Here is a 26,259-nt window from a genome sequence, read left to right on the forward strand (position 1 = left end):
TCCAAATTGTCCCAAGGTGTGAGTGCGAGCGCCGATGGTTGTTGGTCTCTGCGTGCCCCGCGATGGTCTGGCAAGCGGTTCAGTGTGCCCGAAGACGTCCGGGGTAGGCTCCGGCACACCCGGGACCCTCAAGCGGTTTGGGAAATGGATGCATGGATATTTTTTTTACAGCTGTTTTGAGTGTTGGATGCAAAGCGGAAAGGGGATTGATGTTGTGGAAGGCCGCAAGCGTTACGCTGTAAACGCTTGGCTGTGGGAAAGCGGCTTTCCTTTCCTTTGGAAACGACAAGTGGCCGCTGTCAAGGCCCCAAGAGCCACGAGTGGCATCAGTAAAAGGCGAGTTTGTGTGTGTGGGTGTGTGCGTTCACGGTCCCAGGAGGCCATGTGGGGCAGAGATAAGAGCACGGTCTACACACACACGCGCACAAGTTGATTTCCTGGGAATTGTTTGTCACTCCTCTGAATTGGGTTGTGACACACCACAGCAAACCGTGTGTGGAGTCTCATTTGGACTCGATGGTGTCCAAACGAGACGATGCAGGCCTCGGCCGAGACCTTGTCCGCGTCTGACCGAACGAGCCTTGCCCGTGCGGACGTTATAAAGTGCGGACGTTATTGTCTTGCGTGTGCGACGGCGTCGAATGGCCGGCCTCCTCCTTTCATCTTGATAAGCGCTTATCTCGGTGGCGCAGGCCAGGCCCGCGGCGGCGCAAGCCACATCCCCACCCAGTCGGGGCTCATCTCACTCGCACGTGCTCGCCACGGCGTTCTTGTACCGATACACATGAACTCCGTCGTCCCCGAAGTGACGAGGCTTTCCGTACACGCGTCGGCGTCACCTTCCGATTCTTCTTCCGCCTTTGAATCGTGTTTGAGTCACCATTGAAATTTGCTTGACGGTCATAGCGGCATGTCCTACTTTTCCCACACGCATACGTCGGCTCTCTCTCTTTCCTAATTGCTGCCGGTGTGCTGTAATTGCCGCACTTTGCGCAAACGCCCGCTGCATCTTCTTCTCCCCTGATTTCCCTGCAAACTGTCAATGAACAAAGGGAAGAGAGCGGCGGCGCCGCTTTGACTATCAAATGGCCGCCACGGTGCCGACTTGTGCGTATCCAGCCCGCGTGGTATCGGACCGCATCTCTCGCCGTCACTGCGGCGCTTTGCATGGCCACCTCAGAAAAATCCTTCTTTGTAGCCTGTCAACGCCACTCGGCTGTGTTTGTTTCTAAACTACAAAGTGCCGAACGCGGAGCCAAAATAATTCCTACGACAACAAACGAGAGCGGTCCGACTCCCAATCGCTTTCTGCCGTCTTTATGACCCATGTGTTTAGTATGTTCAATTGCTCCACGGACAGCACTTTGTATGCAGCGATGGCTCTTTGAAAGTGCTCCACAAATATCCTTGACTTGACTCACGTCGAGAATTGAAATGAGTTTGAAGACGGCTTTGAAAGGCCGCTTATTCCTCGCTACCTCTGATAGCGTCCAGCTTGCAGACTTGAGGCAACGGGCGGGGAGCTCAGAGGAAAGACGGCACCGGGAGGCAAATTTCAAGGTTGGAAATGGAATCGTAGAATCTTCAAAAGAAATGAGCCGCTGAAGGAAGACCGGAGTTGGCGAGCGGCAGCATTCTGGAGCAACTGGAGACGATTCATGGAGGATGGGCTGACTCCAAATTCAAGTGCTTCTTCCAATCATCTGGGAAAAATGTTTTTGGCTTTCCTCAGTATGCTGTACAAGAGTTATTTGATTCTTAATTCTGGCGCTTATACAACCATGAAAAAAAATAAGAAAAATAAGAAGAACAAATCTGCATCCAAAGGTTTAATTGCAAACATCAGGCCCGTAGTAGTTTTCCTTTTTTTGTTTTTGTCTTCTGGATCCATTTTTGGTGAGGGAGGGGGGGAGAGAGAGGGAGGGGGTGTATCTCTCTGAAAGTTGCCCCTCAATCCCTCCCACACAAGTGCGGGCCCTTCACGTTGCTGCTGCTGGTCGGAGATGCTTTTTCTTTTTTTTCAGTCAAGTCGCGCAACCCTCCACTTGGCAGGACACGCTTTGTGCTTGACGCCGCGACCCACTTGGACTTGGAACACTTCCACCTGGTAAGGTAGGTGTCCTTTATTATTTTGGGTGGGTGAGTGGCCGTCAGGTCATGACCTCCGACGTCGGCCTCGTTCGGCATCCGTCCGCGCGTCCGTTTTCGCTTCTCCTCACCAGCGCGCAGCATTTTTATAGTCTGCGTACATCAGATATCGCCGTGTCGTGGGCAACCCAACGTCCTGTGCCAACGTGTCCCCTTTCGAGGTTCCTTGATGCTATCACCCTTAAATGCCCAAATAACTTTTTCTTTTTGAAACGAGTGAACGTCAAATCCATTTCAAGTTCTGTAAAGAGAAGAAATGTGCCCGAAGCTTTGGAGTTGTCACGAACAAGCTGCGTCAGCCGCTTCATTTTCTAGTCGTGTTGTCGAGGTAGTCGAGAGGCGCGATCTGACTGTGGGGCCTTTTCGACCAGCACCTGCAGTGACGCGCGCGCCATCGGGCGGGATGGACGAGTCTCACTGGGCGTCTTCGTCACTGCTGGCCTCGGATCCTCTGGCGGCCTTCTCCCCGGAGTCGGCCGCGCTGCCTTCGGGGGCCGACGCCGACGCCTTCTTCTGCAGCCAGGACACGGACTACGCCAACCTGTCGTCCTTCTTCTCCGGCCCGAGTCCCGGTCCGACAACGGCCGCCTACAGGAACGGCTCCGGTCAGTGCTCGCCCGCCCGTCGATCCTTTTACCATTTGATAAAAAGGCTCCCTCCGGAATCGGGCCCCCCCCCCGAGACATACTGTACCGTACATCCTGTCCATACCGATTTTGAACTGACCTCCGCCCGCTCTGTCCAAAAGTTTGCCAGGTGTTGGCCTCGCCGAGTCTCCTCAGCAACCTCCAGTTGCTGGACGGCCCCCCCGGTCACTCTCTGGGCTCGCCCTACAGTCCTCCGGACGGCGCCTGGAGCGGCGGCCTCCCCGCCTCTCTGTACTCGGGGGTCTCCTCCTCTCTCCCCCCGACCGGGGACGGACACCCGTCTCCGCTTCGGGAGAGTCCTCGGCCTCAGGAGGCCCTCAAGGCCGAGCGCGCCAGCCCCCCGGGGGGCTCGCCCGCGTCCTGCGGCCCTTTTTTCAATCTGACCCCGGCGCTGGGGAGCACGTACGCGCCGACGTCCCGCTCGCAGACGCACGCGCTGAGCCCTTACGGCCCGTACGCGGCCTGCCCGCAGGACTACGCCGCGGCCGACTACTACGGCGGCCCCGTTCCCTGGATGGGCCCGGCCTACTCCCCGAAACTTGGCAACAACGTGAGGATAGCCGCACCAGGTGAGGACGAGACTTTGATTGTCAAGGTGGACTTTCTTTTGAAGCGAGGGATTCTCACGGGAATCTCTCTCAGACGTGAAACGGAATTTCCCGGATTTCCCGCCTTCACGCCGGGACTATGTTGAAACAGAGGCCAGAGAGTGCGTCAACTGCGGAGCCACGGCGACCCCCCTGTGGCGGCGCGACGGAACCGGCCACTACCTGTGTAACGCCTGCGGACTCTACCATAAGATGAACGGCCAGAACAGACCTCTGATCCGCCCCAAGAAGAGACTGGTACGGCTTCCGGGGCCGCGTTTTGCAGCGTCAGAGAAAGAAAAGGCTCTTTTTCTTTGTCTTTCAGATCGTCAGCAAGCGGGAGGGCACGCAGTGCGCCAACTGTCACACCGCCACCACCACGCTGTGGAGGCGCAACGCGAACGGCGAGCCCGTGTGCAACGCTTGCGGCCTCTACTTTAAACTCCACAACGTGAGTCGCGCGCGGGGGGGCGGGCAACGGCTCCTCTCTTCAGAGGCCGGCGGCGGCTGACGGCGACCTTTCTCCTCGCAGGTCAACCGACCCCCGACCATGAAAAAGGACAGCATTCAGACCCGCAACAGGAAAGTGTCCAACAAGAACAAGAAGAGCAAGAAGTCGTCCGAGGCCGCCGGGCCGCATTCGGCCGGCGACGAGGCCGCCGGGCCTTTGGCCTTTGGCCGCGCCGCTCTCCTGACTTACGGCCACGCGCCGCCGCATCTCATTGCGGGCCCGTCGCCTCTGCGCGCCTCCGCTCCCTTGGCGTACCCGCACCACCGCAACCCGGGCGTGGTGCCCACTTTAGTCTGAACATTTTCACTTCACTCAACTTTTGCGTGTGCGCAATTTCCCACCACATGTGAACGACAGGCAGATCAATAAAATGTGTGAATTCACGCGTCGAGCTTCACGGGCAGATTGTTTTTTTTTTTTTTTTTTTTCTCGTCCACGGAACTCTGCTCAGACGTTTTGCGTACAACGGCGGCATTGAACGGCGTGGCTGAGTTTTGACTGCCGAACGCAAGCGGAGCGTTTTATGCAAATTCAATCACACGCATCCACACAAAGGTGAAAAGTGTGGCGAGCGCGCATCACCGTTGCAACAGTCCAGATGTTTCTTTTCCAGCTCCTCACTTTTTGTGTTTTGTGCGCGCAAGACACAAACGCTCTCTCACCATCTGGTTTTTGCCAGTGGCCGGAAATAACGGTACAGAGATCCTGTGTGACTGTACTAAAGTCGATGTACTTGATGGCTCCTTTCAAAACAGATCTCTATCTGGTCCTTAAAACCGCCACAAATGGCGCGTTAGCTTTTAGCGCCTGCGCGGATGATGACACGACGTACGAAAGATGTCAATTGAAAGAAGTTCATGAGTTCTTGGAACTCCTTTCACTTTACAGTGAAAGGAAATATTCTTTGTTATGGCGGAACCCAGGGGCAGCATAGAAAATGAAAAGAGCAAGGGGCTCACAGTTGAATCCTGTGGAACGCCATACAAGAGTACGGCAGAGTGGGAATCAGAGTAACCGAGGCGACACATTTTATGTCGCCTGCTCAATAGGATCTACGCCGCTCTCGAGCGCGACCGCCTGGTGCTGCATGCAAACGAGCCAAGGGAACACCGTGGCCCGCTTTACGGAACCGCTACAGTGAAAACAAGACACACATCACATAGACATGATCAATTGCCAGAAACATGATAGTGGGACACGAGCGCCGCGGAAAGGAAAAAAAACGACACTGCAACCTTGCTCCCCCCCCCCACCCACACAGATCCGCGCCCTAACTGACATACAGGATGCTTCGCCTTGACCCCTGCTGCTGAAAGATAAGAATGGCGCGCGGTGCGGTGTGCGTGTCATTGACAGTTACGTATCCGACATTCGACGAATTGAGAGGCTGCATACGTACTCGATTCCGATGCCGTCGTGTTCAACTTCAATGAAAACAGAACACAACGATGTTCAAATCATGTTCAAGCGCCAATTTAAACGGAGACGCCGTCTAGACAAGATATTGAATGTTCACGCGCGATTCGAACCAGTTGACGCTTTGACGCAATTTGACGAGCGGCCACTAAGCGGAAGTGGCGCCCTTGAACGGGACGGACTTCCGAGTGTTGTCCACAATGACGTTCAGGGAAGTCAAAAGGAAAATGATACAGTCACGGCCGTCAAATGGCACCATGGGTTGCCGTCTTAAGAGGGATTTGATTGGAGTAATCAATGTTGTTCTCCGCATCTGCCATTCCGAGTCACTTCAGGCAAAGGGATCGGAGGAAGCGTCACCAATCGGTTGCGTGACAAGCGTGACTTTTGACTTTTGAGCGTGCCAGCCACTTTTTTCATGTCGATCGACGAATATTTTTATGACTCAATGGAAATTCCAGACTCGGCTTTCCTTTATTTAGAAATGTTTTATTGAAAATGTGTAACATAAGCAATTGCTATACATTTTCCAAATGAATATTGGCAATCCAATACAGGTTTAATACCGTCGATCAAAAATATATATAGCTCTGAGAAATGAGACCACGTCTAGTTTATCGGCGGACACGTTCTAAGGTGGGGGTGGAGGGGGGGGATAAAGAACATAAAGTAGATCCAGTACAATGAAACCCTGGAACAAGGTTTCTTTGCATCGTTGTCCAACTAAAAGTGGGAATCTCCATTGAAAAAAAAACAAACAAAAACAGAAGACAAAAAAATTTCTTATTAAATATAAGAAGAGCAATGACCACATTGGGAGGGCCGCGCGTTTCATCGGGCGACAACGCAAAGATCCCTCGGACGACGCCAACAAGGCACAAAGTATCACGGCTTCGTATTTTCATCCGGCAAACATCTTTTAGCGGCGCTCAAAGACTCGCGCGCGTCGGCCGCCTCCTCGTCTGCCGGCGGCGGCTTCTCTTCCGCCTCCGTCGAGTCGAGCGGCGGCCGCTCCGCCGCGTCACCTCGCCGCCGGTCCGCCGCGGGCGTCAAGTCGGCTCGCGACTCGTCCGACGTTTGCGTTGGCTTCCCCTGCAAGTCGCCGTTGGTCTTGACGATTTCCGGCTCGCTGTCCGAGTCGATGAGGATGGGCTCGGCGCACGCGTTCTTCGGTGCGGAGGACGCGCGGCGAGCGCTTCGGGCCACGTTGGGAATGCCGGCCTTGAGTCGGCCGGGCCTCCCCGCCGGAGCCGTTTGGTCGCGCGGCGCGGCCTGAAAGCGGACGCGGTGTCGGACTTTCTGGAGGGCCTGCATGTCAAAGCCCAGCAGCACGGACGCGTTGGACTTCTGGCATCGGCTTTTGCATTCCTTCTGCATGGCGGCAAAGTGCTTGCAGATGTGAGACTTCCACATCCACAGGCTGGCCGACAGTTTCTTCTCTTCGGCGGGCGAGAGGTACGGCCGCCGATTGAAGTAAGAGCGCAGGAACTTTTGACGCGCTTCGAAGGTCTGCCGCCGGTTGTTTTTGCCATCGGCTTCCCTTCCGCCGGCCGCCTCGGCGCTCAGCTTGATCTTCTTGGCGTAGGCGGCCGCCGGCGCCCCGGACGAGTCGGGGCCCGAGGGCGACTTGGCGCCCAGGGCGGCTTGCTTCCTTCCCACCGCTCTGCACTGGACCAGATGCAGCGTGATGGTGGAAGCCACCATGTTGCTGGTGTAGACGCCCAGGCAATGGATGCACTTGTAGGTCATCTTCTTCTCCACGGGGTGCATCGTCCGCAGCACCTGATGTCGCTGCCTCAGGTGGAGGGCCAGAGCGTCGGGCGCCGCCTCTTTCACCGGCGCGCAACACAGCGGGCACGGCGCCCTGCCGCCGTCGGCCGCGTCCCCGGCCGCGCTCTCCGGCGCGTCCGGGAGCGCGCCCAGGGAAGGCGGCGCCTTGCCCGGGGGGCCCCCGCCCTTGTCCTTGCCCTCCGACTCGTTCATGTTGAAGGTGAGAACGTGAAGCTGGACGTTTTGTTTGATGGCCAGATCGAAGGTGAGCTGCGCCGAGCCGGGCGGTCCCACGAAAGCCTTGAGGTGGGCCAGGCGCTCGTGCTCCAGGAGCTTCTCCACGCCGTGGAAAGCCGAGTGGCACTGCGGACAAGTGATGCCGTGCACCAGCAGGTGGTTGAGCAGAGTGTCGCTGGGCAGGTAGCGGTTGCACAGCAAACACTTGCTGGTGAAGTTGTGGATCTTCATGATGTACTTGGCCATGGCCCACACGATCCTGGCCTTGTGCGCGCTTTCAAAGTGGGCACTGTACAGGGTCTCGGGAAAGAGCTCGTTGCACACCGTGCAGATCTTCCACTTTTGCGTCTGGGAAGTGTTGACGTCCGCAGCCGCCGCCACCGCCGCCGCGCCCGCCCCCGAGGGCCAGCTTTTCAACGCGGGGGCCGAGGGCTTCAAGTAGCCGATGACCGGCTGCGCTCTGGCGCCGACCGCCGGCGAGGACCCCCCGTTGAGGATCATGGACGACTTCTGCGACATGCTGGGCAAGTTGGAAACGGTGACGTTGGCGTGCCCAATGGCGGCGGTGACCTGCGCGCCGGCGCGCTCGTGGTATTCGATGACGTGCTGCACCAGCGACTCGTAGGTCTTGGTGGTGAACTTGCAGCGTTTACACAGGATGTTGTCGCCGTTGAAAGACGCGCCGCCGTTGGGCAGCGACGACTTGGGAATCATGCGCAGGTACGGCGCCGCCACGTGCTTAAAGTGCTCCCGGTAGATGTGCTTTCTCACCGAATTGTAGAGACTGTCGCGGTAGGTGCACTTTTTGCAAAAGTACAAGGACCTGCTCGCGCCCGGCCCGCACTTGTTGGCCGCCGCTTGTCTCTGTTTGATCCTGCATATCTCCTGCTCCAATTTGTCCTTGTGAAACACCCCCACGTGGATCTCCAAGGTTCGCTTGTTGCCGACGAATGTGCAGTGAGAACAGTTGAGAAGAACTTTGTCCTGGATCAATCTCTTGTGCGCGTGGCGGAAGTGATTCTTGTAACCCGCGTAGGTCGCCGATGAAAACTGACATTCTCTGCAGCAGTAAGGCCTCGACCGATAGTTCTAGACGGAAAGGGGAGATGATTGAGGACTTCAACGGGAGCGGTGAGGAATGTTCAACAAGGGGGGGGGGGTTACCTGCGTTTTGGAGTACGACGGATGCCAGACACATATATCGGTGTACGCCGTCTCGTTGAAAACATTCTCGCCGGGATTAAAATCCTTAAACTCCTGCACAGAAAACAAGGAAAACAACAAGTCCGTCAGAATGAAAGCACTCGCGCGGGAGAAATCCAACGAAAGCGCAACTCACCTTTGCCGCCTCCTTGCAGTACTCCAGCCCAATGTCTTTAAGTGCGATCTTCACCCTTTTCCTGGCTTTCCTCAGTTTTGTCAAGTCGTTCACGGGGATTTGATACATCTCTCCTAACGAACACATCGACAAGGTCCACATGGTTGAACTCGTAGATCCCGGAGAATAACGCGTCCGGTATTTGATCAAAAGCTATCCGCGGGATTGTCGCCGAGGCCCGAAAGGCGTTGGTTTCAAAGGACCGGGAGAGAACCGGCGCGCGCGTCGGCACGCCAACCTACCCGGTGGCCACCTTCGGCCGAACCTATTGTTGAGAGTGAGCGCCAGGATTTGGTCGACTTTGCGCACCGACCATGATGGCGATGCTAACGTTAGCTGTCGTGTTAGCTCCCCTCGCTTCGGTTAGCCCTCTTGGAGCGTTGCGGCGTCCCCGTGGACGCGAGCGGTGTTGCTTTTGCTTCGTTCCGGGTGCATCGTACTCACCGGGTGACGAGCCAGGTCGTCCGATGAAAGCGCCGTCTGTGAGCGACGAAAGACAAAGGTGGCGGGCCCGCGGCTACTTCCTCTGTTCAAGAAGCCGGCGCCGATGCTCTGTTCGGCGGCTAGCGCACAAGCTAGGTAGCTCGCAGCTATCGCCGCCGCTCGGATTTCCGCAGAGGGCCGACGGAAGAAGGGTGGACGCGATGACAAAAGGGACGCGAGTCATGCAGACTTTTGCGAATTGACGTCGTCCGCAACGGTTATGCCAGCGCCGCCCATGAGACAAGTGAAAGCCGCTCGCGTGCCCGAGGAAGGTAACACGCCAAAGTAAAGCTACTCCAAATCCAAAATGGCGATTGGAGGGAGAGGGGGGCGGAAGGGGTCGGAAGAGGCAGTTGTCTCCACAGCCAGTGTTGAATTTCACTTCTTAATTGGAAATGATTTTATTTTTATTTTAGGTTATTGTCTTATCATTTTGTGTGGCAACTTCAGCAATCCTCATTTCAAGCAAGATTCGGTATGTCTGCCTCCCGTGCAAACAACATGTTCTGATTCACGCACACAGTGGTCCAAAGTAGGTCAACACAGCACTTCAAATCTTAGTTGATCACTTTTGCAAAAGTTATTGCGCATTTATCAGACGTAGTTACAGTCAAAATCAAGGCCCTGGCCAACCGATTTGCGATTGGCAAGCGGTTCTGGGTGTCCCCCGCCTACTGGATCGGCTCCGGCATGCCCCGCGACCCTTGCGAGGAGAAAAGCGGATCGGAAAATGGAGGGCCGGATGGACGGTTCGCCCGCGCTCCAACAAATGGGCGGCAGATGTCAGCATTGGCTCGCCTCGGACGAACGCCGCCCGCTGGTGTCAGGTGAGCTCCCTTCCGGGAACCTTTCGCGTCCTGTGCGAAATGTAGGCGCTGTGTTGTCTCGTAAAATATAAGAAAGGAGACGAGGCGCGACGGATAGAACTCGAGGGAGGGAGAGAGAGGTCTCTTGACTTCAACATGCACTCTCCGCTCCTAACTCCCGCGGCATTCTGGGTAATGAAGTTCTTGATGGTCTTCTACTCAGAACGTCACACACCGCTGACGCGCGGTTTGAAAAGTTGTTTCTTGCGGCCGCTCCTTTGGATCTTGTTATTCGATTGCATGTTTTACGAATCCAAAAGTTGGCGGAAGTCTGACGAGCCGCAAGGGCGATGCGGACGGCCGCGTGCGTGACGCGCGTCGGTCACGAGTAACTCTCTCTCGCCTTTTCATGCAAATGTCCTCCCGCGCCTTGTGATTGGTGAGCGGCGCGGAGGTGTCGTCCGGGGGTGGGGGGGGGGCGGTCACGCGGATGGCGTGCGGCTTTATGAGCGAAGCGTGCCCACCTCCCCTTTCGCACTTCGCACAGCTCGCTCACTTGTCGCCGGCGGGACGGTGCTGCGGTCGCGTTTGGATGAAGGCTTTGCGGGGAGCGGGCGAGCGGCATTCCAAGGAGGGCGCGAGCATTTGCCGAGAGGGCGTCTGAAAGGCGGAGATGAGCGGCGAGGCGCACTCGCATTTGGGAGCGCAGAAGCAGCCCCCCGTGAATTTCGTGGGCGACTTGGACTTGAGCAAGTTGGGCGTGAAGAGGGAGGCGATGCAGGCGATGGAGCGCTCCCTGAGCGGCCCGTGCAAGCAGCTCCACAGAGCGGACTCGCTGTGCTCCACCCCCGGGAGCACGCCCGGCAACTCGGCGCCCTCGTCGCCCAACCTGGGTGCCGGCGACGACCCCTTTTGGATCCCCGACAACGGGGCTTACCCGCCGCCTCAGATGTACCCGCAAGCGTTCGGGCTGAGCCCCGAGGACGCTGTGGAGGCCCTGCTCGGGGCCGCGACGCAGCGGGGACACCCGCCCGCGCCTCACGCTCACCACCAGCAGCAGCAGCAGCAGCAGCAGCAGCAGGCGCCCTTCCCGCTTGAGTACGACGGCTACCACCGGTTCGGCGACAGCGGCCACCACTACTCGCAGCTCGTCGCAGCGCCCCCCGAAATGCTCCCGGGCGGCCAGTGCCCGGACCCCTTCTTCAAGGAGGACGCGGGCGGCGCCCCCCCGCCGTCTCCCGGGGAAGTGGGCGTCGCGCAGCACCGGCGAAGCGACGCCGAATGCCACTTCTCTGACGACCAGCTGGTGTCCATGTCGGTGAGGGAGCTGAACCGGCTGCTGCGGGGCCTCGGCAAGGACGAAGTGGCGCGCCTGAAGCAGAAGCGGCGGACCCTGAAAAACCGAGGCTACGCGCAGTCGTGCCGCTACAAGCGCGTCCAGCAGAAACACCTCCTGGAGCACGAGAAGACCAGCCTGGCGTCGCAGGTCGAGCAGCTCCAGCGCCAACTGAGCGGCCTGGTGCGGGAGCGGGACGCCTACAAAGTCAAATGCGAGAAACTGGCCGGCGCCGGCGGCTACCGCGAAAGCGGCTCCACCAGCGACAGCCCTTCCTCGCCAGAGTATTTCATGTGAAACTTGCCTTTCAAACCGATCGCGCCCGATCCATCGACGAGCCCGAGCGAGCGTGCTTGCGGGACATGTGTGAGCGGATCCTCACATCGGGACGGGGGGGAGGGGGGGCTGGAAATCGCACACTTGAAATCACTCCCGCGGCTTGATTCAATTCCCCGGACACTTTTCCTGATTTTGCTCTTGCTCGGACTTGTTTCTTTTCTTAGCGCCTCGCCAATGAGGCAGCGCTAATTCTGCTGGACGGATGTCAAATTGACTTGCTTGACTTTTTCTTTTTTTTTTTTAAGGAGACCCAATTATGCAAAATGATTTCGTGTCTTTTCATATGCTCTGGATCAATAAAATGATGATGATTTTTTTCTACCGCGTTTCATCTCTTTGAGTATCTTTTGCTGCCCCCCCCCCAAAGATATGTCTTTGCCGTATCATTTTCAAATGGCCGCAGTCATTCACCAACATGCCCGGTCGACTTGAAATGCGCGCAAGATGCATCCGGCGTAGGAGGAAGGAATTTTGCCTTTTGGATGGGTCATTTGTTAGCTGAACAAAAAGATGGAGAACAACGTCACGTCAACTCGTGTCCAGTCGCCGCTACGTCGTGTCGCTCCGAGCAAATGAGTGGAAAGCTTTCTTCCTTTTCCAATGCTGTTAAAAATAAAGGGACAAGTGCTTTCTCTCCCCGCATGACCTTTAGCCTTCAAGGAGCGCCGCTTCCCGCGGGCCGCCGACACGCGAAAGCGCAGGAGTGGCGGGGGCTGCGGGACGCAGATAAAACGCAGTGGAAATCCTCGCACAAACAAATGGCATTCCGCGAAGGAGGAAGCGAGGAACGGCCGCCCGCGGCGGGAAGGCCCGCCAACGTGATGACGAGCGACTTTCGGCCGTCAAAACGACGACCGGTCTTGCGCCGGCCTTCGGGGACTAAGCGTCCGGCTCGCTTGAAGGGCTGCGTCAGAATCTTTTCTGACGGGACGGCACTTTTCTCTCACCTTTGACCCCTGACCCTTCTCTGCCGCCCCTTCCTCCCCCCAAGCCAAAGCCCTTTTTCCCTTTGAAAACAGGCTTTGGCTCCGGCGGCCCCTTCCTGCCGCTGTGGGACGAAGGAACGGATCATATGGCGGAAAAGACGCTCACGACTCAACGGGGCGATGGAGAAGGCCGGCCGACGCCTGACAGAAAAGAATTCCGGCCTTTGCGACGCTGCCGTTTTTCCTTTTTTCAGCTTGCGCCGAGGTTGCGCCGCTTTGGCATCGAGTCCGTATCCCGAGCCGCCCTTGGGCAGGTCCAATCGCACCCGTCAAATGTGGGAAGAAAAGGGAATGGCTGGCGCACTTTCAATGGAGGCGGCGGGATTTGTAAAAGCATCGGCGGCCCGCCGGCGTTGGCGGGGAGGGGGCCGCGCGACACCGCCCTCGCAGAAACGATGAGCTGGCTCTTTGGCCTCCAATGTCACACGGGCCCGGCCCCCTTTTCCAAAAAGACCCCGAGCGCCCCAGGGCAGGCCACTGAGATGAGTTGGCGCTCGGGGTCTTTTTGGAGAAAGGGAATGATTGTGGGGGGGTGAGGGGGGGGAAGCCGATGAGGAAGCAGCTTAAAGAGGAAGCATGGTGGCGTCTTGAATTCTGCAAGAGCAGAACACGGACGCCGACGAGCGCCGCCGCGGCCCTCCGGCCGCAACCGCATTGGAGAGTCCAACGCGACCCCCCCCCCCCCTTCGGACCTGAGATTTCAACCGTTTGCTCCCAATGGCGACGGCTGGCTTTTCTTTTGCCAGCGCGGCGGCACGTGAGGCGCGGAGGAGAGATTTGGACGGACGGGGGGGCTTCCTCTTTCACTTCCCGTGCGAGGAGCCGCTCAAGCGAGTCTTTGCGAGAGCGCAAGGCTCGGATGTCGCAGGAAAAGGCAGCTGCGACGGCCGCGGTTTCCGCTCAGGATGTCCAGTCGTTTGCGGGCGGTTGTGACACCCGTGAATCACGCCGTGAATCACGCCGCCATCACGCGCCTTCCACGTCGCACGCACGCAAATGTCACACAAATGTCAAAAAGGCTGCGCGAGCCGTGGCCCGAATTAGGCCCGGGCAGAGGATTCGGATGTTCTTTCCAAGGTGCAGCCTGGAGCGCTTGGCTGGATTCTTTGCAAGCCAGACTCGCCATCCTGAGCCATTTTCATGGCTAGATAGCGGCGTCATAGCGGCTATGACTGGTGTCGTCACATGACTCGAGTCATGTGATGCGGTTTAATGTGTAGCTCCTCCACGCCAATAAAGCCGGCGGGCTTATCTCGTCGGCGGCTTCCCGGCGAGGCTTCCGGGCGCGGTTTGTGACGAGCGCGTTCCGCGGGCCGCCGCTTTGACAAAGTCCCGTCGCGTGACGGACGGCGCACTTTGAGCCCAGAGCAAAGGGCCGAGTCGCAAGCGGGGCGCTTCCTCCCCGTCGCCGCACAACAACAATGGAGAGCGCGCCGCTGAATCACTATTTGCTATTTGGCATCTTTCGGCTTCATGAGTGTGCCACTGACACTTTAAAGGATAAGTGAGGGCTGGGGGGTGGGGGCATGGGGGGGGGGGATTATCCAAGAAAGCCAAGCTCTTTCCCTTTCTTTCCCTGTTCGGATTTCCCGTCCCGTTTTATGGGGGTCACGCAGCTGGCGGGTGGCCTCCTGTTTGTGCCCACAATCATCCATGAGCGCGCGGTCGCGGAGGTTAACGCCGTCATTGACGCGCCCCCCCCCCCCCCCCCCCCCCGCCTGATAATCGTCTCTTAGTTTGGGTCGAGCAAAGCTCAGGTGATTAAAAGTCGGCTTCCACGTGCAGTGGGGGTTCTGGATCAATTTCACTGTGGGGAGGGGGCGGGCTGGGGCCGGGCGTTTTGATCAGAATCAGAATCATCTTTATTGGAACGCACAAGGAACTTGTGGAACGGGGTCTTGATGGTTTGCTCCGCCATCTTCTATTTCTTCCTGGGAAACATTTGTTGATTCAATTCCTACGGCGCCCCGTCGTCACAATCTTGATGGTCACGGTCCTGCGCCGCTATCTGCCCGCTCCATCTGCGTCAGCGGCGGATCATGAGAAAGGGAGGCCGCGCCGGTCCTCAGGCCCGCAGATAGGGGCCACGCTGGTGGGCGTAAACCGGTTGTGTCCTTTGCCCGTCTCAGCTTTGGGAGGGCGGCGTGACGACACTTCCCACACTTTGCACGCCTCGCCTTACTTGCCGGCTGACGGCTTATCGCGCGATTCTCGAACGTAACGTTGATGCCGGTTGTTATTTTTTGAACTTGTCACGTCGTGAGTTTGTTGAGTCTCTTCTCGTCTTGACAAATCCTTTGAAATGTTCCCATTGTTCTCTTTTTGCTCTTTGTGTTGCTGGAGGGATTTGTTGACTTGAGTGAGGCTCAGAAAGTCCTCATCCCGCTTTGCATCTTGCTTCTCTTTGGGTGGCATTTTGTCGGGTCTCGTCGCTAGCCGCTTGTACGCTAGCTGTTTGCGGCGTGTCGGCTGGCGAGCGAGTTTGCAGGCTCCCTCGCGCTCGCTAACGTTCGGCCGCTTGGTCTCTGGCGGTGGCTTCCATGCTAACATCTGCGGTTAGCTTCCGTGCTAACGAGCTAGCGTTTCGTGCGACCCCATCTTCACGTCGCCAATTTCCACACATGCGCTGCCACCGTGTTTCGCTCTTTACTTTGAAATGTGGGAAAGCTTCACATGAGAGAAACGTTGACTTTGCTGTTGCTACCTCCTTCTTTGCGATGCGTAGCGAGTCACACTTTAGCGTGTGATGCGTTTTGTGCTACGGTTCCGCCTACTGTAATATCTAGTGGACGGTATGGAGCAGGATACGGAAAAGCGGATGCAAATGTCGTCTCCGGCGGGTTGTGAGCAGCACGGTTCCACATGACGCTCTGCAGTGAGCGGAATCAATGCCATTGCACTTGTGCTGATCTTGCAAAGGGAGACCCTTCCCCCAGCCTTTCTCTCTCACAATCCCCCCCCCCTTCCCCACGGAGCAGGTCTCCCCACCGTAGCATATTAGCCGCAGAAGTCGTCACACAATCAAGACAAGGCGGCGGGCCAATTTGTTTCCTTCTCGGCGCTCCCTCGCAATACCCTTGAGCCGCATCCAAGTTCACACAGAGGGAGCTTGGCTGCCGGGCGGCCTTGTCAGCACCTTTTAGACGGCTGCTGACACGTATCCACAGACTGACGGGGGAGGGAGGGGGGGCGGGATGCTTTGAAACGCCGTCCTACGGGTGTTCTCTTTTTTTGCGTGCGTGTGAGCTTGGAGTTCAAATCCCGAGGCGAGAGCGAGAAGGAAGAAGCTTTCACAAATAAAGCGCCTCCGCCAGAGGCTGCAGTGGAGGGAAAGAGCCCATTTGCACTGTCATCGGGACGGCAGCACAAGCGTGCTACTACTCCAGCTCGCCTCTGCCCTCCGATTCCTCCTCCTCCTCCTCCTGATTCCCTCATCTCTACGTCTGCTTTCATGAAACGTGGAACTGATCAGCGGTTGGCAAACGGCAGTCACAAGCGCCGCTTGAGCGGCCTTCGCGCATCCGCCGGTCGGCTGCTTTTCCCGTCCAAAGGCGTGGCTGCGCTTTGGCAAAAAAGAGTTGGCCGTGGCGGGGCGGCGATCGTCCTCTCGCTGAATTCATGAATATGCACGATGGCCGCCCGCCTGGTCTTTGTTCTTCCCGCAAAAAGCTGAGCGCGCCGTTCCGGATCAAAATAGAACGAATGACGTACACGTGCGAGTAAGTTGATGGCGGTGCCCTCACTATGGGGAAAATGCCATAGATGAGGGATTCACAACTTTCCACATTTGCTTTTGGTATACCGAGCGTTATTGCGATTGCCCTGGTGGTAGTCACCCACAAGAAGAGCGCACGCACGCACGTACGCACGCCTTCCGCGAGTGTCTCCCCAACCTTTGGACTTAATAGCTCAATCATTTAAGCCTGCCCAGACGGACGGATGGATAACGGATCCATGGGCGAATCGATGGAAGGCCCATCAATAAAAAGATAGCGAGCCGCCGTCGTAGACGCGGCCAACGGTCACCGTGTGCTCACGCGGCCCGTCCTGCCTGAGGCAAAGTCGGCGAGCCCGACAGGGAGGGCGCGCCGCGAGCCCAAATGGCCGCACTGAATGAAACGCGGCCGTCCGGCAGTCGCGTTTTCCTGCCGCGCGATTTCGCGCCCCCCCCCCCCCCGGAACAAGCGCTTGATGTTCCTTTTCTTTCGTTGGAACACGGACTTCCTATTTAATCATGTGGACTGCTCGCCGATCGGTCCGGGGCAGTACAATCAAAGGAGCCCCCCCCCCTCTCTCTTTTGTAGGTGGAAAGATTAGGTGATGAATGCAACACAGAGTGACTTTGCGGTCAAACGACTTGTCTCGGCCAAGTGTAGCGCACTGTCCCGGGACACGCTGTGCCCACGCGCAAGCGGCTCCCCGCAAATGCCGATTGTGTCGCGCTCAGGCGCTCCTGTGAGCGGAGGCTTAGTCATCGCTATTCTTTGGTCATCCCGCTCGCTCATTAGCGCATCTCCCGCCGGGTCGGCTGTCGGAGATCGGCGGCATCGTCAAGGCGTCGGACGTCCGGGCCGCTACCTCGGCTTGCGCGACTAGGACGCGCGAGTGTTAGGACACGACAGTTGCTTCTAACATAAATCTCCGGAGCTCCGGCAGCTGGAGCCGTCTAAAAATAGTGCGAAGGCTGCTCCTGGCACAAGCCGAAGTCAACGTACGCTTCGGCGCAGAAAGCTTATCGACAATAACTCCCACCTGCGTAAGGCCGAGCGTCAGCGCTATCGCGAGGGAAGCGAGGGCCTCGTGCGGCTGCAACGTCGGCGCAGGTCACCGTGACTCACGCGGCCAAACGACGAGAGGATCGTGACCGCCAAGATCGGACGCTTGGCTTTGGCCGAGCTAAAACATTCCCACTCAGCGCTTCGGAGAACAAACCGCAGTCGGAGCGGTGACGGCCACTAGAAAACAAAACACCACAAAACGTCGCACACTCAGCTCTTTTTTTGTGTGTGCGTCTGTGTTTTTTTATCAGGGTCTCCTTTGAGTCATGTTCTGTAAGTAAGTACAGACAGATATTTGGACGTTACGCTCCGCCCACTTTGGAAGGTCTGATGATGAAAATGAAAAAACGTCATTTCCAAGCACGTCATTGCTTTTCAACCTGAAAAAAACGACAATGTGTCGTAAGGCGTTTAAGCTGAAAAAAAAGGACCATGTATCGTAAGGTGTTTTTAGCCAAAACAAATTACCATGGTTGTTTTTTTTTTCGGCTAAAAATGTCTTACTTTTCATGGTAGTTTTTTTCGGCCTAAAACGCCTTACTATACATACCTTGCTATAAACAACCAAAACAATATGTCTTCCCTTTGTTTTGGTATAAAGAAGCACAAGAACACTTGGAAAATGTTGACATTTAAAAAACATTTCATGAAGCTTCACCTTCCATTTCCTTCAACAAATGTGCAATTGACTTTTCTCACTCACATCTACGCATTGCAACTGATCCCATTGATTGTACAAACTTGAACAAGTAATTGGTATTGAAAAATATAGTCATGCACTTTATGATTAAACAAGATTTATAAAGACTGGAAGTTTTAAACCATTTACACGCGCATATAAAATCTAAATGTGATCCCTGCCTGCAGCTTACAAACTAAGGGGAGTGCCACTCAATGTGTCAACGTGAGAGTGCGTCTGCTGACGTGGTCTGTCTCAGTGCCGGACTGAGGCTGCTGTTGTCTTCTTCTCTGGTCAAAACAGCGCCCCCTAGCGAATACTCACTGAACGGCATCTTATTAAAAATATTCATTCTGTCTTTTTTGCATTTTTTTTCATTTTTAAATTATCCCGCGGGCCTGATTGAACCTCGCGCGCGCGTGTGTTTTAATGCACGCGGAAAGGAGCACGGATAGGAACGCGAATTTGGTACACCTTCATAATATGCTTCTCTTTCTGTACATGGACAATAATTAGTCATGTTTCATCTCTTTCTTGAGCAATCCCGGCGTTTCTATCGTGACAATCGAGTGAAAATTGTCCCATTTCCGTCCTGAACCAATTTCAACGTTGCCACCCAAACTGCTGACTGTTTTTGATATGTGCAAGAGCGGGGCTCTCTCTGGTGGCCGAAGGGCGCTAGTGATGTTTTGTACAACTAGGCTTCTTTTTTTTTTTAACTTCATAGGCCCCCCCAGTCCCAACTCGGAGATATTGTATTTTAATTGACACGTGAAGTGAACTATGCATAGGCTCTCTGTTTACCTGTGAGCCCCAACTAATAAGTGCACAGTGTTGTGTTGCGGACCCCCTGCTGCTCCCCTAATTACAGCCAGTGGTTGCTTTGCAGCAGCCTAATAACATCAACTGCCGTGCGCTTCCATATTAGCCCCATTGCATTTACTTGTCGATCAGTCCCCTCTCAGCTGCGCCATTTCACCTAATGAATGCGGAGACTTTTGAGACGTTGGCACAGTGCCGTCTTCCTTCAAAACGGTTGAAAGTGTCTGCTGAATGAAGTCGGAACAGGCGCAATGTGGCCTTCTATGAAAGACTCGCTCGTTTTGTAATTCGGGGTTGCAGGTCAGCCGGAGCCGATCCCAGCCGGCTCGGAGAGAGAGCCGACTTGCAGGGCGCCAACAACCTCTCGCACCCTGGGGCCAGTTTCAAGTCGTTTTGTTCCCACCACATGCATGGATTTGCAATGCGGGAGGAGGCCTGAGTAACCCGCAGAAAAGTCAAGCCAGAAGGCCCGGGACAAGATTGGAACTTCAAAGCTCAGAACTACTAAGGCACACATGCTAACAAGTAGCCCACCGGAGTATTCAAAAGAGAAGAAGAGAATAATAACAATGGCACGCTATATTTTGCACAAGTGTTTGTTTTGGACCTGTAGACTCTTTTGCGTTGGCAAAATCCCCACAGGCTTCGTCCTTTGCGGATTGATCAATGTGTATACATTGATAGGGAAGAGTGGCATATGGGGGGGCCGCATCAAGCTCAGCGGGATGGAAACCGAACGCGCTTCTCAATCTTGCAGCCAAGACCGATTTTGTTTTGATCCTTCGCAGCGGGGCCTCGGGTGCACCGCGGCAAGTTGAAAACGCCGTTCGCGCCGGGCTCGGCGGCATTTGCGCCCGTGCTCAGCCGCTCTCTTTTTCTTTTTGTTGCGATTCACGAGAGCGTCGCTAATACGGAGCGAGGAAGAACATTCCTACCCCCTGCTGCTCTTCTGTCTGGAAATCTGCCATTTTATGACTGCTGGGGATGAAGAATGATTCTCGTTTTGGTTTTTGAAGAGAAAGAAATGGAGTCAAATTAGCGGGCGTAAGCTGTGCTCCTCGTCTGTGTCCACGATTGGTGCCGGAGCTTCTCCAAAGAGGTGCCGGCGTCTCACGTGCCATCTCGACCAAATTACGCCAAAAGAAAAAAATCGCCAACGCCGCGCCGGTTCTCTGGAGTGGCGATGGCACGGAGCTTCTTTGTGTGTTCGGAAGCTTCTGAGCCCTCAACTTGATACGAATGGACACCATCAAGAAGTAAAATTGAGTGAGACTTTATTATGAGCGAGTAGGTATGGATGCACGCAGCGCAGCCATGTTTGATGGAAATAGCCACAAAGGCAGCAAGGCACTTTCATTCATCCGCACTGCAGCTCAAAGTGTGCGCGCGGAAAAGTCTCAAAGAAGGAACGGCCATCCCGGCACGGGTCTGGCGAAAGCGCTCCGGAACATTCGATTTGCCGACATCTGGAAGTTATTTGTGACGGCGAGCAGTAGAAATGCACAATTGCGACATGGCGTGATCAAGTCTTTTTCTGCCACCGTTGCACCCGGCCAGCGCGTGGAAAATGGGGGTCGGGGGCGGGAGAGGGAGTCGAGCCGGTGTCATCACGCGACAACAGCGGAGGTTCCAGCAAGGAGTCGGGGCTGCGGCCCTGGCGCGGCTTGGCCGAGCCCCCGCCTGCCCCGAGTCACGACGGCAATGTCGGCGAGCTCCCGCCGCCGGGACAGAGAGGCCATCACGTGCTCCAGCTTGGAGCGGATGGCCGCGTAGTGGTGCCGGCGCTCTTTGCTCAGACCGCTCGGGCACTCTTCGGGGGGGGCGCTCATCCCCACGGAGGGCCGGAGATCGGGGTGCCGCAGGTCCGTCAGGGCGTCGCCGTCTGCCGGCGAAAAACCAGTCCGGGTGGCCTCGCCGGCGTCAGGCCGCTCCGCCGGGGGGGCGGGACCGGCGGCCAGGATTTCTTCTTCCGACCAGTCGTCGCCGACGGTGGACGAGTTGGATGCGGCGCTGCCGTTTGGAGCCGCCGGGTCTTCCGGGGCCATCTCCTCACAGGGGAGCGGCGGAGAGAAAGATAAAGGGCGGAGCTTGTGGCCCGGGGGCCTCTCCCTGCTCAGGTACGGGGAGGAGGTGAGCAGATGCTCGGCGGGAAGGCGCTCCAAGCTCTGGCTGGCGTGCGCGCTTGCGGGTCCTCGCGCGTTGACGGGAAGAGACTGCGCGTAAAGAATGCGGAACTCTTCATCAAACTTTTCTGTGATCTGACCCGAAAGCTCAATCAAGTTGCTGCTGTTCAATTTGCCATCGGTCCAGTTGAACCTGCGCACAAAAACAGGACACGATTTACAACCCACGGCTTTATTCTGGGTTTTTTTTTTAATTGGTCCGCTGAAAGTGGTCGGTGGCGTTGGGGCAAACTTGTGAGCCTTTGGTGGCTTCTCTGATTTGTTCCAGCTCCCCAGCTCGATTTCATCTTTTGCGTTGCGAGAACATGCGATGAGGCACACGTGCTGACCAGAAGGGGACTCACATTGGCCATTTTTCAACCTTCCGCAAAAGGAGACTTCTGTAACCAGACTCGGATGCCATCATTTGCACTCCAACCAAGAGGAAAAGGCACAACAACAACAAGTGCGGTTATTTCGAGGAACCGTGGCCTGATTTTCCTGGCGAGGCCCATTTGCTCCGAGCGGCCCCCCTGAACGAAGCGACTTTTACACCCCTGTGCTCGGCAACTCTCACATTTCTCTGTGTCTGACTGTTCCCCCTCAGGGATTAAGTGCAATATTGTTTCGAGTAAAAATCAGAGACAACAATGCATCCAAAGGAACAATATGTAATACGAGCCCAAATGTGACGGATGGGATCCGACAGCGGGAATTTGAAAAGGACAATTGCCGCCTTGGATTGAAATGACTTCCACATGCGCAATGTGGAGCGCAAGCAGATCAAATTTGACTTGAAAGCCTGCGGCCCTGCGACAAATGGCTTCTTCTTCTTTTTTTTTTTGCGGGTTGGGTTTGTACACGTATGAAATAAAAGAAGGAATTGTTGGATGTCATACCTGTATGAACCCGTCGCCGCGCGGTTGCCGTCGATCAACATAAAGCGCTCGTGAACTCTTCCGGTGATCCTGGCTCCTGATCTTGTGTAATAAGTGGTGCCAGTTATGGTTCGCACTCTCATTTGCTTCAAGAAAGGGGGTGGGGGGTGAGAGCGCGCGGCAATGAGCAGACCTGCCCAGTCATATGAAATGTTTGCATTTTGCGGCCTACCTGCAGCTCATCCAAGCCGACGCCGACGTTCGCGCACATCCTGAGGAAAGCGGGACAGCTGGAGCGGTCCAGCAGGATGTAAACGGGGACTTTGCGAACGCAACACGCCTCTTGAAGATCCTTAAAAATATCCAGGTCTGTCAGGGAATCCGTAACTATGGCGATCACCTGCGGCGGAACACGACAGAGAACGCCGCGTGATTGGCTTTTCATTTTTGTCTCAAATGCCAGGCCTTATTGAAACACGACGCAGACGCCCCCCCTCCCTCCCTCGCAATATGTGTACCGACGTGCCCCCCTTCCCCTGTCTGTTACCATGGCAATCAGCGGTAACACTTGGTCAGCAAACAAAATAAGCCCCGCCCCCCCACTCCAAAAGCAGATGAGTAGCTTTTCCAAGAGATTGCTTTTGCGCAGATCTTCGGCGTTCACCGAGAGCGGCGGAATTTCACGAGGCGTCGTCGCGCGTCGAGGATTAGACACGCATGTTAAGATAATCTCGGATTTAAGACTTCAATCTGCTCCTAGACACAAACCATGCGAATCTGCCTTATTTGAATGAAAATGGCCGGATTATTGGAAGGAGGATGTGCCAAAATGTCTGCCCCATGACAATTTTGCGCTCTTTTGTACAGCAAAGACTGCGAGCCACCAGCGTCTGGCCAGCGCCAAAGGCCGCCATCATCACGTCGCATTTCCCCATTGATCTGCTTGCTCGTTTCCAACAAACCCCCCGCCCAAAAATAAAAGAGAGAGAGAGCGAGCCATCATTTGGCTGTGCAGCTCTTTGATAGACGAGCAATGAAACTTCGCCAAAGCGAGTCGAGACACATCCGCCGCAGCGTTTGCAAAGGCCCGAGGTGCCGCCGAAGCCGCGCGCCGACTCCTCCTTTGAACGCCAGACGGGCCCGACAGCTCAAGCGAGACACATGACACCGCAATGAATATTCATTGGCCGTTTACTTTACGTGTCATCTCATTACAAAGACAGACAAAGGAAAACGGGCCCATCAAACTCAATTCCGTGGGGACCATCCTGCAAGATTTCGGGACCGCATTTTTCTTTTCGAGCGTTTATCCTTGGCAAAGGAAGCGGATCTATGAGGTGCCGGTCTACCTACCGCTCGGACAAGATTGAGCACCCTCCTCTGAGGATCCAACAAAATACTCACAAGCTGTACTTCAGTAGAAGCAAAGCTACACGTCTTCAAAAATAAAAGTCAAAATATTGATTCAACTCCTGCACTTAAAGGAAAAACAACTACACAGGATGGAATGTACTCAAGTTAAAAAAAAAAAAAAAAAGGTCAAAAGCAAAAATGAATTGTTGCGGTGAACCTTACACAACAGCCATTTTGATAAGTTGGCACAATGGAAAAAAAATCTGAACACAAAATGGTTTCGCGCTTTCATTTGAAAAAAAAAATATGGCGGTGTAATTGTCACGTCTTTTTGTTTTGTTTCTTATCTCGGCTTCAAGCCTTCCTAACACTGTGAAATGACTTACAAAACAAATAGTCAAACCTCGGTTTTAGAACGTCTCTGTTCTCAACCAAATTGTTTTTTTTACGCCTCGGATTACGACCGAAAACGGAGCGAAGCCAAATCTGCCACTTCGGCTTCCTTACACCTGGCGTAGCGTACATTGTGAGCAGATCGGACTCTTTCTATGTGACGTCTGCATCGTGTATTAGCCCCTAATCATGGGCCACTAAAATAGCTTTGGATTTCGAACAAATCGCTTTTCGAACAGCCTTCTGGAAGGGCTGATTGAAGGTATGATTGTACTATTTATCCGGAGGGGGGGTTAATGCCATCATCAGCAGTGGCTGAAAAAGTATCAAGATGATTTTGACAAAGTGTAGAGTAGAAAGTGATGACATCTGTTTTTGAATGTGAGGAGTAGAAGTGCAACAAAAACCAAAGGAAAAAGAAATACTGGCGCAATGTATGGAGAGCGGAGAAATCCAAACGCGGTCTTTGTACTTTGTTACTTGCACTTTGATCACAGGCGTCAAACTGTTGCCGGATGTTTTCCAAGCGTCCCTCATCCAACACAACACACCTCATTCAAATGATCAGCTCAGCGGCAAGCGATAAAGATGCCGATCATTTGAGTCGGGTGCGTTGGAGGAAAGAAACAGTCATAATAATAATTATTATACATTTTATGCAAGAGTGAGCCAATGAATGATGCGGGCCTACGGCGCTGCCGCCTACCTCTCTGGCACTGCCGATCATTTTCCTCGCCGCTTCTTTGCAAGCGTAGATGTTGTCGCCATAGCTCGGCTGGAAGTGAGCCACGGCCCTGGTGACTCCCCGGTAAGAGCCCGCAGTGAAGGCGGGCCAGCCGATCTCCAGCGGCGGCGGCTCTACGTCCGACACCTCGGGGAAATAAGTGACCGACAAACAGTCAATCGAGCTGCCGATAGACCGCTGCTCCGGCGGCTCCGGCGGCTCCGGCGGCGGCGCCCGGTGCTCGCCGAGGAGCGACGCGTGTCGCGGGGCCACGGCGGCGCCCCGCATCCACCGGATCTCCTCGTCCGACAGGAAGTTGGCGATGGACTCCTTCCTGAGAAAGCCCAGAAAGTCGTCGACCCCCCCGGACAGCAACTCCTCCAAGGCGAGCCGGTGTTTCTCATTGTACACCTCCTGCAGGTTACTCGACCCGGCTCCGGGGAGTGTCGACTTGGCCCTGAAGAGCGAGTCGTCCAGACACTGGGACAGAGCCATTTTGCTTCTTTGCCTTTCCAATCTGAGCGCTTAGCGATAACCGTCCCGCGCGTGCAGAATCTTCGGTTAACAGCAACACGCGCACACACGCACACAAACTTTGTATTTTGTGATTTCCTTGTGCTCCACTTTTTCCGGTTCGCCATTGGTCGGTGGGGAATTCTCGCACGGGAATGGCGACTCTCGATTGGTCCGCCGTATCTGTCATTTTAATGTAAACACAATGTGATTGGTTCATTTGGATACAAACATGACTTTTGCTTTGCTGTAGTTGCTTCACGCCCCCTCTGACGTGTGTGTGTGCGTGACCTCACGGCACAGCTTTAGAAATATTTACGGCAAAAACATGACTAGATGGCCTTTTGAGGTATTTATTTTACACTCAGACTGTGGGTGGCAAAGTTCATTTCAAGCGTTAAGCTTTGGAGATGAATTTAAATCAATTCAAGTGTTACTTTTTTTTTTTTAAACACAGCACAGTTTAATTTGCTCCCTGTGGCAACCTCTAAGCTCTACTCACAGTGGACAGCCAAATCTAGAGGAGCACGTTGGACAAATCTAAAGTAGGGTGAAATCCCATGAATAACACCCCCCGCCCCCTGCCCAAGTAAACATATATGCTCTCTATCTATCTATCTATCATATAGACATGGTTGACATGTTTACCAGTGCTTAGGCAGTAAGGTTATAAAAAAATGGAATCATTGATTTATGGAGCATTTCAGCCACAACATACCTCAATGCTACTAATACTGCAATTAAAAGCACCACATTTACACAGTTACAAAAAGAATGAAATCGATTTCAAAGCAAAGTAAAGAAGCAAAAATGAGCTCACTCAAATTGCTAAAAGAGCATACTAGACTTTTGAACACATGATTTGAAAAATACTTTGAAAGTCCTTAATCACTGTTTTTTTTTTTTTTTGTATGTGGATTGAAAGAACTTTTGGCTTGGTCCCTTTTTGGACCGGTTGCCAGTCGGTCACAGAGCTCAATCAAATCCAGGCAGTGAGTAAAATGAGTGTCTTTCTTCAAAAGAAACACACGGAAGAAGTGGTTGGGGGTCACCAAAACGGATTCCTTCCCATGCTCCTTAATTCACATTCAGTTCGGACGTATTTCCACGGCTAACTTTATTTCCGGCGGGCAAAGTTGAGGATCCGGCCGATGAAAGTATAACGATGAGCTAACTTGCCGTAGCTCAGCGCTCACGCCGCACCCACATTTTTGTTTCAATGCACTGGTTTAGGGATTGATAATCCTGTTGTTCCTGAATTGCACCTCCAGGCAGCATCTGAACTCATTCCTGCGCACACAAAGAAAACGATG

General features: G+C 54.8%; 4 protein-coding genes across 5 annotated transcripts; 2 read left to right on the forward strand and 2 right to left on the reverse strand.

Annotated features, from left to right (window-relative positions):
* The first annotated feature begins 2,518 nt into the window (after positions 1-2,518).
* Positions 2,519-4,290, forward strand: gata1a (GATA binding protein 1a). The gene is made up of 5 exons (XM_052076781.1): positions 2,519-2,753; positions 2,897-3,364; positions 3,495-3,640; positions 3,708-3,833; positions 3,915-4,290. Exons 1-5 carry the CDS (start codon positions 2,552-2,554, stop codon positions 4,188-4,190), a joined length of 1,218 nt encoding a protein of 405 aa, XP_051932741.1. The 5' UTR covers positions 2,519-2,551; the 3' UTR covers positions 4,191-4,290.
* A 1,487-nt stretch (positions 4,291-5,777) lies between these two features.
* On the reverse strand, positions 5,778-9,716 carry adnpa (activity-dependent neuroprotector homeobox a). Of its 2 annotated transcripts, XM_052076765.1 has the most exons (4): positions 9,139-9,716; positions 8,656-8,768; positions 8,481-8,573; positions 5,778-8,405 (listed from the first exon to the last, which is right to left on the reverse strand). In XM_052076765.1, the coding sequence occupies exons 2-4, from the start codon at positions 8,761-8,763 to the stop codon at positions 6,195-6,197; spliced, it is 2,412 nt and encodes an 803-aa protein (XP_051932725.1). In that variant the 5' UTR covers positions 8,764-8,768; positions 9,139-9,716; the 3' UTR covers positions 5,778-6,194. The 2 variants fall into 2 exon arrangements, with proteins under 2 accessions (XP_051932725.1, XP_051932724.1); XM_052076764.1 differs by lacking the exon at positions 9,139-9,716 and having other exon boundaries at positions 8,656-9,107.
* Positions 9,717-10,194: 478 nt separating this feature from the next.
* mafbb (v-maf avian musculoaponeurotic fibrosarcoma oncogene homolog Bb) lies at positions 10,195-11,979 on the forward strand. The gene has a single exon (XM_052076783.1). The coding sequence runs from the start codon at positions 10,657-10,659 to the stop codon at positions 11,614-11,616; it is 960 nt and encodes a 319-aa protein (XP_051932743.1). The 5' UTR covers positions 10,195-10,656; the 3' UTR covers positions 11,617-11,979.
* An 8,201-nt stretch (positions 11,980-20,180) lies between these two features.
* On the reverse strand, positions 20,181-25,021 carry fam83d (family with sequence similarity 83 member D). The gene is made up of 4 exons (XM_052076780.1): positions 24,416-25,021; positions 22,196-22,363; positions 21,985-22,109; positions 20,181-21,239 (listed from the first exon to the last, which is right to left on the reverse strand). Exons 1-4 carry the CDS (start codon positions 24,926-24,928, stop codon positions 20,531-20,533), a joined length of 1,515 nt encoding a protein of 504 aa, XP_051932740.1. The 5' UTR covers positions 24,929-25,021; the 3' UTR covers positions 20,181-20,530.
* Between the last annotated feature and the right edge of the window lie 1,238 nt (positions 25,022-26,259).

Source organism: Hippocampus zosterae, chromosome 9 (assembly GCF_025434085.1).
Source record: "Hippocampus zosterae strain Florida chromosome 9, ASM2543408v3, whole genome shotgun sequence".
NCBI lineage: Eukaryota > Metazoa > Chordata > Actinopteri > Syngnathiformes > Syngnathidae > Hippocampus > Hippocampus zosterae.

Excerpts from the sequence above, each read along its gene's own strand:
- gata1a (XM_052076781.1), top strand. The coding sequence starts at position 2,552 with ATGGACGAGTCTCACTGGGCGTCTTCGTCACTGCTGGCCTCGGATCCT. Across the intron at positions 3,365-3,494 it reads CGTGAGGATAGCCGCACCAG|AGGCCAGAGAGTGCGTCAAC; the intron begins GTGAGGACGAGA and ends ATGTTGAAACAG. Across the intron at positions 3,834-3,914 it reads TCTACTTTAAACTCCACAAC|GTCAACCGACCCCCGACCAT; the intron begins GTGAGTCGCGCG and ends TTCTCCTCGCAG.
- adnpa (XM_052076764.1), bottom strand. The coding sequence starts at position 8,796 with ATGTGGACCTTGTCGATGTGTTCGTTAGGAGAGATGTATCAAATCCCC. Across the intron at positions 8,574-8,655 it reads ACTGCAAGGAGGCGGCAAAG|GAGTTTAAGGATTTTAATCC; the intron begins GTGAGTTGCGCT and ends TTTTCTGTGCAG. Across the intron at positions 8,406-8,480 it reads CGTCGTACTCCAAAACGCAG|AACTATCGGTCGAGGCCTTA; the intron begins GTAACCCCCCCC and ends CTTTCCGTCTAG.
- mafbb (XM_052076783.1), top strand. The coding sequence starts at position 10,657 with ATGAGCGGCGAGGCGCACTCGCATTTGGGAGCGCAGAAGCAGCCCCCC.
- fam83d (XM_052076780.1), bottom strand. The coding sequence starts at position 24,928 with ATGGCTCTGTCCCAGTGTCTGGACGACTCGCTCTTCAGGGCCAAGTCG. Across the intron at positions 22,110-22,195 it reads TCGGCTTGGATGAGCTGCAG|CAAATGAGAGTGCGAACCAT; the intron begins GTAGGCCGCAAA and ends CCTTTCTTGAAG. Across the intron at positions 21,240-21,984 it reads GCGGCGACGGGTTCATACAG|GTTCAACTGGACCGATGGCA; the intron begins GTATGACATCCA and ends TTTTGTGCGCAG.